Genomic DNA, 16,282 nt, shown 5'->3' with positions numbered 1-16,282 from the left:
ATCAACAAATCTTAGATATTAGGTAGCAATAATAATAATAATTACTGAGTCAAGAAACGATCTCTAGAAGGTTTGACATAGGACACTATCAGGTAAACTTAAAGTTGCCTTAAACATCACAAAGAACAAACATTTGAAGAGAACGGAAAACCCAGGAACAAAGAATACATGAGCCTAAAGAAGCGTTGCTCAGTCTCTCGGTTCTACTACAAAAATGCAGAGATCCTAACTTGGACTACTGGATAACCTAGTAGACAACCTAGACCAAACTTAGGAACAAAAACAAGAATAGAAATGGCAAGAGCACCAAATCTTCAGAATACAACAACAAGTCTCAGAATTATCAAATGCTACGTATACTCCGTCTTGTTGTATGGAGTAGATGCTTAGACCATGAAAGTTGGTACAATGAACCGTTTAAGTTTAAAAGTTTAAAATGTGAATATACCGACGTAGCCCTAAAATATTTAGATCACGTCACAAACGACGGAGTTATGGAAGGAATGAAAAAAACAGAGATAAAATGAATGAAGATAAGAAAAAGAAAACCTAGGACATATTTCTTGACACCTGAAATCTTCTTCTTTAAGTTCCATCTTCTATCGAAAGTTAGAAATCATCATGGCTATGCGGACTCTGTTGACTGCCGTTCAAGTTCTTCTTGACTCTGAGCTCTGAGAGCGCTTCTTTAAATACCGCTTCACTGTAGACCTTAAAGAGTAGTGCTGACAGCACGCAACGCCAGCGAACTCTTCTCTATATTTTGATATCTCGGGTATTTGTCAACTCTTACCTTGGCGTACGGTAGCGGTTAGCGGTTTGATTACAATATAGATTAGATATATATAATGTTCATACCACGACTGTCTTATGAAGACGACTTGAACAATTGATAATTTGTGTATAGTTGAACATCAAATTTATTTTTGTTTCTGACACTAACACACAGTTCCTTTGTTTTTCTAGACTTTACCCTATTTCCTTCATCTTCTTTTAGGAATATCATGTATTGCAACTATTATCCATTCCTTTCTTTCATGTGGTGCTTGAGCAACATGCTTGTTTGTTATTTTCGGAACCATTGCTCTTACTGTCTCTGCTAATACTACTGGTTCTCTATCAAACTCATCGGTTAATAAGTTATGAAATACTTCAAATAAACAATTAAATACATTTCACACCAGAAATTATTTTTAATAAATTGTCTACTAAATACTACTAGTAGTGACTGCTACTAAATACAAATGAAAATATTACTTACATCTTTTATGGGCAACCTCAACTTCAGAATCTCAGCGAATCTCATAGTCACATCTTTCGGGACGTGGATCTTCACGAAATGTATTCTCTGGTTCTCTTCTCTCTCCAGTAAAAGTCCGGTAGACTCCAAATTGTGCTCGAACATGACTCTCTTGTCGACATCTTCCTGTTCACCTTGGTCGTCGTAAGCCAGGACGAAGTCGACGCTCAAGTCACTGCTTGAGAAATTTCTCCATCTCTGATGGAAAAAAAGAAGATTAGAAGATTACGGAATAGAAATGTTTTGTATGGTCGTTTAAATAGTGATTGTTAGAATATACGGTTATATTACTTCATACTAATCATTTGTGGGGCAGACAATACATAATTAAAGTACAACGTATGTATGCTCACAACAAGGTACAAAATAGAAACATGGATCTCGATTGACACGATGTACAGGCATCTAAACACATTTTAACAGATAAAAATAACAAATCGTAAAATAAAAGCAGTGGCATTACCTTACTCTCAAACGCATACATATCCTTATACACTTTTTGTCCTGTTTATACAAAAAAAACAATTTTTTTTTAGAACATTCTTATTGTTACGTGCTTTAGAACTGAAATGGTCTTACTAGTGCGATATCAACATGTAACCGTTGGTAAAAAGCGATAAGTTCATATATTGATATAAAAATCGCGATAAGCGTGAATTAAAGTTACTTATACTTTTATATAATAATAAATAATTAGCAAGTTATAAGAATTGTTGTTGTTTATTTATCAATTAAATAAAGAACAATATTCAAATAGTACACTTATAATCCGTACAACAGTCTTCGATAAGGTCAAGGACATGGACCTAGACAAGAATAAAATCGCCAATGAGAAAGAGACCAGAGAAGAAGTGATAATACGAACAGTTATTAGTCAGGTGAAAGTTGTCTGACAATCAGAATCAAGAAGACCCTACCAGCAGGAAAAATCGGGAAAAGTGAACAAGGGCTCTCTTGATAAGAATTTTGCAAAATTAGCTACAAAAATATGGCAGGAAGATAAGAGACAAATAGCGGCTACAGTAACTGTAAAAATGTTATTATTTAAAAAGAAATAAAAAATGTGGCCATGAGAGCGAAATGACCACAAATAGAAAGAACGCAGCATATCAAAAAAACATCGACATAGGTTGTACACGGAGAAAAAAATATGAGTATAGACGTTTTAAAAGAGAAGAAAAACGTATCTATCGACATAAGAAAAGGGAATATGAACAAAACACTTTCAATGAGATACAAAGTTTATTCGATAAAAATGAAACGAGGAAATACTGCAAATCCATAAATAATAACGTATGGTCCTAAAGTTTTGGGAAAAATTTCACCTGGTCTGATTGAGAAGCAAAATGCATTTAACAAAGAAGGCCATGGAATAGAAATGTCATCAGTTATTGACATTTAATAAACAAAGCAGAATATTTTGGTTTGTGCTCTGCAAAATGTCTTATAAAATTGATATTCGTCGAGGTGTTTATAATATGGTTGGGCGAATGTCGAAACGAGATATTGTTAATATTTATCGAGATCAAAACATAAGCAAATCGACAATTTATCGCATAATCAGAGAATCTGAAGAAGGGATACCATGTGTTAACTTGCGTAAAAGTGGCTGACCGCGGATTTTGAACCATATTAGAGAGGCAAGACTGATTGAAGCAGCTAAGAACAAAATTGGGGTCTCACAGCGAAAACTGGCCAGAAGATTTCATGTTGGAAAGACTACAGTATACAGGACCCTATCGAGTAACAATATTATCTACCGGAAAAGAAGGAAAGCTCCAAAATACACAGAGGATCAATTAGAGAGAATTCCGAGATGTTGCCGCGCGTTAAGGCAAGTGCATTTCGTCAACAACTTGATAGTGATGGACGATGAAAAATATTTTACTTTGTCCAACTCTGAGATGAAGGGTAACGATGTGTTTTATACGAACGATTACGAAAATGTACTTGATGAATTAAAATTCAAAAGTAAGAAAAAATTTGAGGACAAAATTGTGGTATGGTGTGCAATTTCTGAGGCTGGCTTTATCTCACAGCCCTACATTGGTGTTGTTCGAGGCGAAGCCTTAAACGTCATCCAAAGGATGATGCAACGTGTCAGGGGAATTATTAGGCAAATCGAAAATAATGGTCCTTGTCTGTCATTTGAATTTTGATTTATAATAAGGATAGTTAAGTTAAATTGTTAAATAATTTAATAAAAATATAAGATTATTGTGGTCAGAGATATATGCTTTTGAAATTTTTCCCAAAACTTTAGGACCATACCTTAGATGTCGAGAATTTAAACCACGATTAAAAATTTGTAAATACACTAACGGTGAAATTCTACATGATAAAAACTCAGTTCTTAATAGATGGGCACAAGATTTCAGCGAACATCTAAATATAAACGATATTGAAGAAGGTTACAACATAGACAATCAACAAAATCTACATCGTCAACTACACAGTGAAGACCCAACAAGAGAAGAAGTATCAAATGCCATCCTAAAACTAAAAGACAATAAAGAAGAATCGATTAAATCTGTTCGGAAATGTATAAAAAGGTGGCGATCAACTTTTTGCAGCAATCCATAAACGAATAATACTTATATGGCAGAATGAATTGGTACCAGGAGAGTGGCTAAAGGGAATAATATGTCCGTTTCATAGAAAGGGTGATCAACTGGAGTGTAAGAACTATAGAGGCATTACCCTGTTAGCATATGCGTATAAAATCTTCGGCAATGTATTGTTTGAAAGACTTAGTTGGCCAATATCAATGCGGATTTACTGTTGGAAAGTCAACTACACATCAAATTCAAGCAAGTAGTCAGATTCTAGAAAAGTCACTAGAATATACCATAGATACACATCATCTCTTCGTCGACTTCAAATCAGCCTATGACAGTATGAAAAAAACTGCATTATATAATGCAGTGATAGACTTTGGAATCCCACCTAAGTTAGTTGACACAACTAACAATGCAAAACGTAAGCTCATGCGTTAGAATTGAAGGAGAAAACTCTATGTTATTTGACAATAATAATGGTCTAAAACAAAGGGACGCGCTGGAGTGTCTCCTCTTTAATATTGCCTTGGAAAAGGCAATCAGACAATTAAATATTATTAGAATGAATGGAACTATTTTTAATACAACGAAGCAAATTCTCGTTCGCTGTCGATATAATTATAGTAGGCAGAAGTATGAGGGACATGGTGGAGTGTTTTACAAGGCTTGCGGACGCGGCAAGTGAATTAGGACTTGTGGTAGTAGTAGATTTTGTTGATTTTCTATGTTTTAACCTCCTTCAATACCGTTTAAATTTAGATGTTCGCTGAAATGTTGTGCCCATCTGTTAAGAACTTAGTTATTATCATGTAGAATTCCACCGTTAGTGTCTTTACAAATTTATATTCGTGGTTTAAATTCTCGTATTCCCTCTTCTTACGTAGATGGATAAGTTTTTCCTCTCTTCTAAGACGTCTATACTCTTCTGTTTTTCTCAGTGTACAACCTGTGTCGATAGTATTTTGATATGCTGCGTTCTTTCTATTTGTGACCATTTCGCACTCATGATCAACCCAATGATTTCTTTTTTCTGACTTGGTTTTGCTTAATATTTCAACCGATTTATGTAACACAATATCTCGTATATTTGCCCATAGTTGGTTATAGTATATAGGGTGGTCCTTAAGTAATTGTACAAAAAGAAACAGTAGATTCTACACTTAAAAATATTACGATTTAAGCCAAATTGCTTTAATAAAATGTTGATATTAAGAAAGATACAGGGTTTTAAAGTGCAAAATTAAAATTTTATTTTTCGCTATAACTTTCATGTTTGTAAACATTTATGTATGAAAATTTACAACTGGGTAATTTTATGAGAAATTATAATTTGATGCACACTTTGATATATCTGATAGAGGGCGCTACTTATGCCACATATCTGGTATAAATTTGCACTTAACTTTTTTGCTCTTTAAGTTACCTGTATTTGAGATAACAAATATTAAAGATTCATTATTTTAACAAAAAAAAAGGTATACTTGTTAATAACTTCAAAACTCAACAGTTTTCGAGATAATCGCCTTTTAAAAAGCAGCTGCATAGTTCTGATCTAAGGCAATTACTCCAGGCAACGAAGAAAAAATAGACAAAAACATTAATACTTCTGAATTTTGGTAGAAAATACCTTTAACTAAAGTTAATAGTGAACGAAATATTAAATAAAATAAATATATCAGCAGAATAATTAATAATAGGATTTGACAAAATAACAGAATAATAGGATTTTACATCAAACATTTTACGTTTTATGTAAAATTAAAGTCATAATCAAAACATTTTGTTTACAAATCAAATTAAGAAATAGTTAAACTAAATAACATAACTTTTTGTCAAAGTAAGTGCTCGATATGTCCACCATTTTCTTTAATTCATTTGTCAATATATTCCATAAAAGATCGTCTCATATTAAATAGCATCATTGGTTCTAAAGAAACTGCTGAGTATTTATTTCTTCCCATAGTTGGTTGCGAATGTTTATGGGATTCTTATAGATACGTTATTTTAGTCCGCTTCATACACCAAAATCAAGCGGATTAAATTCGGGGCTATGTGGTGGCTATAATGTATAATGGATGAATATATCGATGACATTACTTATTTATATGATTACGTTACAGATTATGAGTAACTATAATTACATCTCGAACAAATGGACTATTATGATTTACTAACGAACTAATATTATGCTGAACTAAATTGCCTGTGTGTTTACTATATATTTATAACAATATCGGTTATTAGGAAAACGATGATGTTTTTGTAAAAATGCTGAGTCTTTCAGGTTAGATTTGTAGCAAAAATATTATGAAACAGGACACATATGTGTAATTAAATACCTGTGCTCTAGTTTCTATTCGTCCTAATAAAACTGAGTAAACAATTTACGTAATGAACTAAGTATTCTTTTCGGATTTTTTATGAATTAAATAATTATATCAATATCTCACCACATTGCCAAGGAATATGATTACCACGACCAATCCAACGTTCAGAAAAGTTGTATTTAAGTATGTTCCAACTGTCTTCTCTCTAGAATGTGGTTGTGTACCATCTTGCATAAACCACATATTTTGGGTTTTTAGCATTTTACAATAGAGAAAAAGTAATACAACGCCATTATAGAAGCGATAGCAAAGGGAAATTGTAAACATGATGACGGCCAACGTCTGACTACGGACACGGCATCTAAAGAAGGAGATGGAATATCTTTTCTCCAATAAGATATTGGACATATAACAAACCATTTTGTGATTATCACCTTTGAGTTGTTTTAATAAGAATAAACTATGAATTATGCGTATCTACAGGTATTCAGTGCTTTACCGCACAAATATCAAACTAAGAATTATTGTGCAGCTGACTTATAAAATGCATTTATCTCGAAAACGGTTGAATTTTTAGGTTACTATCAAGTATACCTTTTCTTTGTACAAATAATGTATCTTTAATATTTTTTAACAAAAATAGAGCTAACTTAAAGAGCAAAAAAGTTAAGCGCAAATTTATGCCACACATGTGGCATATGTGGCGCCCTCTATTAGTTACATTAAAGAAAGTATAAAATTATAATTTTTCCTTCTCAAAAGCATCCAACTGTAAATTTTTATCCAAAAATATTTACAAACGTAAAAGTAATAGCGAAAAATAAAATTTTAAATTTCCACTTTAACACCCTGTATCTTTCTTAATATCAACATTTTATTAAAACAAGTTGGCTTAAATCGTAATATTTTAAAGTGCAGAATCTACGGTTTCTGTTTGTACAATTACTTAAGGACCACCCTGTATATGACTTTGGCATATAAAAGTAGAATATGTATGCCTTGGACGTATAAAAACATTTTACAAATGTTTAAAAAAATGTTATAAAATATAAGACCAGCTGAGAATAACCTCACTTTTAGGTAATGTTTCATCATTTTTAGTACAAGAAATTAGAACATGCTCTAATTTTTAGTACTGAATCGGCGCCCGCATCTCATTTTTGTAGTTACAATATTTTTAGTACTAAATTTAGTACTGAATTTAGCATAATGGCAAACAGATAAGGCCAGGTATTGTATACTGGCACTGAAAATAAGGTCAAAGAATAAATGGTCTGAGATGTTTAGACGAGGTATGTTAAGAAGAGATTGGTTTGAGCCCAGATAACAGAAGATCTTCAAGTGTCTATGTCTTTAAGTAACACGATCCTAACCTAACAACTTATTTCGTCTTCTTGTGCTGTATTTTCTTCTTAATGGCCTCGAGGCTTTCTGCAAACAGTCAATTTCATAAACAAACCATAAACTTTACCTTCTGTAACAATTAACGTCAAAATCATATGTCATCATGACTTAAGAACAAAAATAGTTTAAAATATGAATTTATCAAATTTACAACGGCTTTTTTCAAACTATTCCACACAATCATTTTCCACCAAAAATTTCTCGACGGAATCTACAAGATCTTCGATCCAAGTATGTCTTTTGAACGCCCATACTCCTCTAGGGAAAATGACCAGTTTCCTCCTCAAGCAAAATCCAATAATATCAAAAGTAAAACTTCAAGGGGACAGAAAAGTTACAAATCTAGCTGAAGTATTAAATCAGATTGACACAAAATGTCGAGTGGAGCCTTACCCGCACGTTAAAGATCTTCCTAAATCCTTAATGGGAGCAGACATTGTGTTACTTCTATCAAGTCAAGTATGGCCTCAAGACACACCCATCGGGAAGCGAATTCTTGGAGAGAGTCAACGAGTGTATGACGTTATCAAAGAATGTACCTTACAGGCTCCTAAAGCGTTAGTCGTCGTAGCTGTTCCTCCAGTATCAGTATTTACGCCTTTCGTCGCTAATGTGTTCAAACAGTCTCATTTTTACCATCCTGGTAAGATAGTTGGTTCAGCTGCAATGGCACAGATTACTATTAATAGTCTAGTTGGTAGATATCATGACATGAATCCATTTATAACCCAGGTACCAATCATAGGCGGTCCAGATATAGATGTTGCGGTACCACTACTAAGCAGAGCCAAGCCAGTGCCTGTACCAGCCAGATGTACTAATATTTTGATGTCAAAATTCAGGCAAGTAGAGCTAGAGTCATTTCCAAAAATACATTGCAAGGAAAACTGTACTGAATATCATCCAATTAGTGAAGCGTATGCTTTAAACAATATGATTGTAACACTAGGTTCAGGTATACTAGAAGATCCAAAAGCTGTCTATAACGCCTTTGTAAGAATGAACCTGGTTTCCAGTTGTCAGTATCTGGTATCGCTGCTGCAATTTTCAAAAGAGGGAGTTGTGCATAATTTTGGTTTGCCAACACTGACTAATTTCGAACTGGGTATGTTGGAACGAGCAATTACATTAATAAAACTACGAGAGGAAATAGCGACGGAACTCGTTAGTTACTGCGAGGGAAAATGTAAAACGCCGACTATGAAACGAGCTGGACTTAATTGATATTTGTAAAAAACTTAACAAATAAAAAGATTTTTCTATCCGGTGTGAATTAAACACTATACCGCATGGCGTCATGTATAACCGCACGGTGCCTCATTATATATTATCTCTTATATTATAATCTTCTTCTTCCTCTGTATAAGCAATTCTGCTTGTTCATTGGCAGATTAATACCTCTATGGAAGGTTGTCACTCCATATTTTTCGCGGTCGTCCGATACTTCTACCGATTGGTGATTTATCTCTTGCTATTGTGACGACACGGGTCTCCTCCATTATGCTTATGTGATTATTCCATTCTTCTTTTATTTTGTGTCCATTCATTTATATACTGTACGTTATATTTTCTTCTAATGTCTTCACTTCTCTTTCGATCTCTCAGCGTATTTCCTGTAATTCTTCTCAGTATTCTCATCTCTGCAGTTTCCAGTAGCCTTTGCGTAATGGCTGTGTCGGGTCATTTTTCTGAGGCATATGTCATTATTGGTTTTACACTGGCTTTATAAATTCTTGATTTCATTTCAGTGTTAATCTGTCTCTTTCGCCATAGTGTTATTAAGGCATCCTGCCAGTCTATTTGCTTTTTGTACTTGATCTCTCACTTCTTTGTCCAGGTCTCCATAGCTAGACAGTGTAATTCCTAGGTATTTTATTTCCATTACTTGTTCAATACTGATGAAATTAGATTGTCATATTAAATTCTTTTGCTCTTATGTTAAATCTGTGGACCAGTCTTTGCAGACTTCATCTTGGGCTATCAATATTGCGTCGTCTGCATAACAGAGTATTTGTATTTCTTTGTTTCCATTCTGTATCCTCTTCCTTTGTTAACGCTTTTGATGATTTCATCCATGATCAAATTGAAGAGAATGGGGCTCAATGAATCCCCTTGTCTTATTCCGCTGCCTATTTCGATAGGTTCTGGGAGTTGTCCATCTATTCTGGTTTCCGTTTTGTTGTTTTGGTAGATCATTTTATGGTAAGTGGTTTTATATAGTAATCTTAATAATTGAAGACATGAATAGATAAAGGTGTCACATTCACATGTCACATTTTTTTAACAAAAGACTTGCAATTTTTGAACTTTACTGATATAGACCTAACCTACCAGTAATAATAAATCCTATATTTATGTCAAGATTTTTTTTTGATTATAAAGGCGTCCTGTCACACATTTAGTGTATATTTTTAGTGGATAAAGGTGTTATGTTACATTTTTGATCTCTTCTTACGGTGCCTATCCGTTACGCATGTTGGACACTAACATGGGTATTCTGACTTTGTTGACTGCTGCCCTGAAAAGTCCGGTAGTGGTTAAGTTAAACCATTTTCGCAGGTTATGCAGCCAGGATATTCTTCTTCGTCCTGGACCTCTTTTCCCATGCACTTTACCTTGAAGTATGGCCCGAAGTAGGTTGTATCGTTGTTCATTGCGCATTATATGGCCCAGGTATTCTGGTTTGCGACGTTTTATGGTTATGACTAGTTCGCGCTCTTTACCCATTCTATGTAGTACTTCTTCGTTGGTAACTCTGTCTATCCAGGAAATCCTCAACATGCGTCTATAGCACCACATCTCAAATGCTTCGAGTCTCTTCAGTGATGCTTCAGTTAAGGACCATGACTTCACGCCATATAAAAGAACGGAGAATACGTAGCATTTTAGTAAACGAACTTTTATTGTCAATTTTATATCGTGGCTGTTAAAGATTTTTTTCATTTTGACGAAAGTTGATCTTGCCTTCTCGATCCTTATCTTAATTTCCGTCGATTGGTCCTACTATTCATTTAAGTTTACACCCAGATAACAAAAGTTGGTGATTTGTGTTATAGGTTGTTGGTTAACTAGTAATTGACCAGGTGGTATCCTATTTTTGCTTATAACCATGTATTTGGTTTTTTTGATGTTAAAATCAAGCCCAAACCTGCTACTTACTTCTGCCACCCTAGAGACAAGTGTCTGCAGACCGTTAAGACTGTCTGCAAAAATGACAGTATCATCAGCGTATCTTATGTTGTTCAATCGATCTCCGTTTATAAGTATTCCCTCGTCTATGTCCGTTAGTGCTAGGTTCATAATGTGCTCTGAATATGTATTGAACAATAATGGGGACAATATACATCCCTGTCGCACACCTATTTTTAACTTTATGTCGTCTGTTAACTGATCCCCAACTCTAACAGCTGCAGTTTTTTTGTAATATATATTGTATTCATTTTTGATACAATAGCAATTCACAAGGTTTTGTTGATGAAAGGATGCTATATAACATTTTAACCCTTTAAAGGCGCGTACAGACTAGCACACGCATGCGGTGAGAAGCCACGCATATGCGTGCGTACCCAAACCATTCGCACTCAGAGCATTCGTTGAAATTAGAAATCACCGCATATGTATGCGTGCTCAAGGCGCACCATCCATTCGTGAAAAAATGTCTGCTTATGGTTAGTGCCGCGTTTGTGGTTATTAGTTCATTAAAAAAAAACAAAGGAAAAACAGGCGATGGTGGACGACGCATTTATTTAAAAGAAGAACCCTACAAATGAAGTCCGATTTACTAGTAGATTTGGCGTTAGAATCTAATACTGGACAATTTCTGCTCATTTTTTTCTTCATCACTGCTGTATATCAAGATCACTATATCAAGATTTCTTGAAATCGACTCCCATGCATCTTCTTTTTTTGTTTTTGAATAATAAAACGTATTTTTTGGATCCCATAATATAGTTTTCTTTATACAAATCTATTAATTGCAAATATTGTTCATTTGACCACTCCATTTTACACATAAATCAATAAAATGAATAAAACTCAATAAATCCGAACTTGTCTTGCAAATCCCCACGCTATCCGTCTAAACTGAGCGCGAACGCACACGTATGTTTCTTTGATGTGTGCGAAAAAACCGACACCACTCTGGCTCGCAGCATGTGTGCTCAAGTCATTCGCGAGAAGTAACGCATGCGGCGAGAGGTTACGAAAGCGCCGTCCACATTTGCACACGTATGTGTATTCGTGGCTGCTCACCGCATGCGTTTGTAGGTCTGTACGCGCCTTAAGGACTGAATACATTCCGCAGATATCCAAATCGTTCACACAAAACTATGATAAATATCTTATAATAGTGCCCAAAGTGATCTATATTTTAAATATCCTTAAATCCTTTGGTAGGCAATGGGACAACTGTGTCCCAATAGTGTTTTATATATTGGGACCAATGAATACATAAATAAATTTTAAAGGCAATTTTATCACTGGCGATACAAATTGTTTTGGTTTGAACTTTGTGTATGGTTTTTTCTACATTACGAGACAAGACTGGTCGTTATCTGGATTTATCCTTTCGAGAACTCTTTAAAAATCTTCCTCTTGTGAAGAATGTTTTTGTTGATCTGAACCTGCATGAGACTCTCCATCACTGGGTAGATATTCGTCAGAATTTGAGACAGGAAAAGGTTCCTCTGGGTCTGACAAGTCACTTCGCTCTTCAGCGATGTTTCCTAATTCTCTTTATGTTAAAAAACGTCTGGCCATAATTCAGGAAGTGCAAAGAGTAGAACTGTTGTCACTATTTAGGTTAGACTAGGTACCTATTCAATGACAAAGATATCACGATTGAATTAATTGTTTATAAAATAGTTCAATCAAAAAAAAATGACAGAACGCCGTTGGAGTTGTGTAATTCTTCAATAGTTCACGATGTCATATTTAGTGTTTGAGAGTGAGTCACTCTCTCCAATATATTGTTCGACATTACATGCTCTACTCACGACACTTTGTGATACAGTCAGCTGTTTAGCGACTTTCGATCGCTATGGGACAAATTTACTACACGGTAGGCTAAATTTATTTGGACCCATTTTGACCTTAAATAACTATTTTAGTTTTGTTCCGATTTTGATGAAATTTGAAACCTATATTGATAGCGAATATTTAAATTAAAATTTACTGTGACCTTGAAAGTAAGTCTTTATAAAAATGACCCCTACTTAGACCCCCCTTCGAGAGTCGCAGATTACTACGAATGGTACTATCTTTAACAAATCAGTACAAATTGTCGGATACGCAGATGACATAGACATCATAGGTAGGTCCACAGAATCTCTGACTGAAGCATTTCGGTCGTTAAGAGCATCTGCACACAGAATGGGACTAAATAGAAATGTTCAAAAGACCAAATATATATGTTGCACTAGGTCAAGCAACCCGACACCTACACGAATAATAATTGATGACCTAGAACTGGAAGGTGTTGACACCTTCATATACTTAGGGTCGCTGCTAACCAAAGATAACGTCAGTGAAGACATAAAAAGAAGAATAGTGCTCGCCAATAAGTGTTACCATGGCTTAAGAAGACAGATGGCCTCAAAAATGCCTAGAAAAATTAAACTGACTGTATACAAAACACTAATAAGACCATTGCTAACATATGGTTCAGAAACTTGGACACTAACACAGAATGACCAAGAATTGCTCAAACGTTTTGAGCGAAAAATACTAAGACGAATATATGGAGGCATAAAAGAACAAGGTTTGTGGCGCAGGTGTTACAATTTTGAGTTGTATAGAAGATTTGGAGAACCTGACGCTGTAAAATTCATTAAGGTAGCACGCCTCAGATGGATAGGTCATGTAATCAGATGAGAAGAAGATGCCATAGTCAGAAAAGTTTTTGACCGAAGAGGGCCGATCGGATAACAAAGAAGAGGAAGACCGAGACTTAGGTACCAAGACAACCTAGAAAATGATTTGAAGTCTATCGGAATTAGAGCATGGAGAAGAGTTGCCAGAGACAGGGGCGAATGGAGGATTGTTCTGAAGAAGGCTTTGGCTCATAAAGAGCTGTAACGCCACTGATGATGATGACTTAGACCCCCCTTAAGTTTTTCCGTTAGACTTGTAAATTCAAATCAAAATCGGAACAAAACTAAATAAGTTATTTAACGTCAAAATGGGTTCCAAATAAGTTTGGTCGACCGTGTATGTCCAATGCACTAATTGTGTGAATTGCACGTTTACTAATAGTTGACATAATGGAATACTTTTTTAAAACGAATTCACCAATTTATGACCACTTCTGCTTGACTGCCTTCTGCATATATAATATGTTTTTGTACAAGGAATAGTAGCACAACCAAAAAACACAAAGATTCATGACAACAAATGATTATTTAATAGTATGTACTTTCAAATTAGAATTATATAGTAATTAGAATTGTGTAGTTAAAATATAGAGGAATATTATATATTTACAGGGTTTTTATATAGCAAATATATTAGTTTAAGGTGCCACGCAATATCGAAGTAAACTTAGAAAGTCAATTAAAAGAGTCTATAGTGGACTAATTATACAATAATTAGTATATACCACAAATAATTATCAGTATAGATATTTCTTTATTTAATTACTGACTAACAACTTACTAGATATCGTAATTACATACTATTATAAAATATATACATGTTTTCTATAGATGTATTGCGGACACGCCTGTTTAGAATTAATTTTCTCCTTCAGTTGTCCATTTTCCTTGGATTTGCGACAGATCTGCAACTTTAAATAATGATCTCTAGTACTCTAATTTTCTTTTCCAATTACAGTTTTCGTGTTTACGATTGGTAGGCTGCTAACCTTGCCAATCACCCTCCATATTTAATCCGGGCTTGGAACTTTTTTTTCAAGTGGGATATCTATGTTACGTGGACCTTAACAAGGGATTTGACCGGGTCAAATTAAAGAACGTTATCCACCTATTGTACGCAATAGAGATACCTCTAGGAAGAATCAAAACGATCGAAAATATCTACCAAAACATCACAATAAAAGTAAAAGTAGAAGAAGAACTAACCGACCCTATTGAAGCTGGCAATGGGATAAGACAGAGAGAGTCCCTGGGTCCTCTATTGTTCAACCTGACTATTATAGATGAAATAATAAAAAAAGAAAGCTAAAAAAGGATACCAAATGGGAGAAAAACAACTTAAAATAATCTGCTATGCAGACGACGCAATACTACTGTTTTAAAGTGAAGACGATTTACAACGTATGCTGCACTAATTTAATAAAACCGCCAGAAAATTTAATATGTTAATTTTCGCAAAGAAGACAAAATCCATGATTACAACAACAAATTTACTAAGATGTAAATTGGAGCTGGAATGTCAAATAGAACAAGTGATGGAAATTAAATATCTAGGCATCACATTATCTAGCTACCGAAAGCTTGAAACTGAAGTGGAAGATCAAGTGAATAGAACAAACAGAGCAGCATGCTGCTTGAATGAAACAATATGGATAAATAAAAATATTGGGAAAGAAATGAAAGCAGAGATCAAAGCACAAAAAAAAATCAATGAATAACAATGGAAGCAACAACAAATTCAATAAGTCACAACAGCATACAACATAGATATCAAATTATTTTGGTCTAAGCAAGATAAATACGAAAACAAATTTATAAAACATCTATTTTCAAGAGATCGATTTCTACAGTTGCTAAAATTCTAGCATTTTGAGGATAATCAAAAAGATGACGGCGATCGTCTTTACAAAGTTCGTCGCTTATTGAATATGTTAAACCAAAAGTGTGCGGAGTTGGTAAGACCAGGCAAATACTTCGTTATAGATGAAAGCATGGTGCCGTGGAGAGGTCGCCTCTCGTTTCGTCAGTATATTCCTCTAAAGGCACACAAGTATGGGGTTAAACTTTATAAACTTTTTTTAGCTAATAGATACACATGTAACATCAAGGTTTATGCAGGAAAACAAACAGTAACAACAAATAATGAAATTGGCCATGCTCATCAAATTATTATCGATCTACTTGACGGACCAAGGACGTGTTCTCTATGCAGATAATTTTTATAGTAGTTTATCTTTAGTAGAAAATCTTCTGGAACTGAAGACATTTTTTTGTGGTACGCTTCGATCAAACAGAAAGACATTGCTCAAAGATTTTTTGAACCAGAAACAAAAACGCGGCGAAGTTTTGGGCGTCAATAATAGATCTGAGGCAAAGATTATAAAATGGACCGATAAAAGACAAGTTTTGATGATGACAACTGTAAAGGATCATAAAGGTTAAATAATTGAAACAGGCAAAAATACTCGTGCTGGAGATCCAATAAAAAAAACCAGATTGAAAAATATCATATAATGCTGCCAAAAAGGGTATAGATATGTCAGACCAGCTAAGTTCCTATTGCACATTGAGAAAAACAGTTAAGTGGTATCGAAAATTAGTTATGGAACTGCTTTTTGGTACAATGATGGTAAATTCATGGGTAATACAGAAAGATTTTTGCCATAACAGAACAAATTTGTCCCTCCTCAAATTTAGGGAAAGTATCATCGACGCATTGGTCAATGATGTTCAAAGTACTCGGCTTTCCAATACACCTTCCAGAAAAAAAAAACACAAACTGACTAGAGCTCCTGGATCTGTCAGAACCAGTCGAAGAAGATG

At 34.5% G+C, this 16,282-nt stretch overlaps 2 protein-coding genes across 7 annotated transcripts in view; one reads left to right on the top strand and one right to left on the bottom strand.

Moving 5' to 3' along the window:
* Positions 1-16,282, bottom strand: part of LOC140444608 (anoctamin-2-like) — a 74,231-nt gene that overhangs the window by 37,756 nt on the left and 20,193 nt on the right. For 5 of the 6 annotated variants that reach the window (XM_072536375.1, XM_072536378.1, XM_072536371.1 and 2 more), the window contains exon 3: positions 1,262-1,498. In XM_072536375.1, coding sequence (XP_072392476.1) covers positions 1,262-1,498 — 237 coding nt within the window. Of the gene's footprint in view, positions 1-1,261; positions 1,499-1,763; positions 1,887-16,282 lie in introns of those variants that run through there. The other variant, XM_072536391.1, reaches the window with a different exon arrangement.
* Positions 7,674-8,856, top strand: LOC140444632 (malate dehydrogenase, mitochondrial-like). Its single transcript, XM_072536398.1, has one exon. It carries the CDS (start codon positions 7,722-7,724, stop codon positions 8,811-8,813), a length of 1,092 nt encoding a protein of 363 aa, XP_072392499.1. The 5' UTR covers positions 7,674-7,721; the 3' UTR covers positions 8,814-8,856.

Source organism: Diabrotica undecimpunctata, chromosome 1 (genome assembly GCF_040954645.1).
Source record: "Diabrotica undecimpunctata isolate CICGRU chromosome 1, icDiaUnde3, whole genome shotgun sequence".
NCBI classification, from domain to species: Eukaryota; Metazoa; Arthropoda; class Insecta; order Coleoptera; family Chrysomelidae; genus Diabrotica; species Diabrotica undecimpunctata.
Note: the sequence above shows the minus strand (reverse complement) of the source record. Positions and strands in the feature narration are given on the sequence as shown.

Excerpts from the sequence above, each read along its gene's own strand:
- LOC140444632 (XM_072536398.1), top strand. The coding sequence starts at position 7,722 with ATGAATTTATCAAATTTACAACGGCTTTTTTCAAACTATTCCACACAA.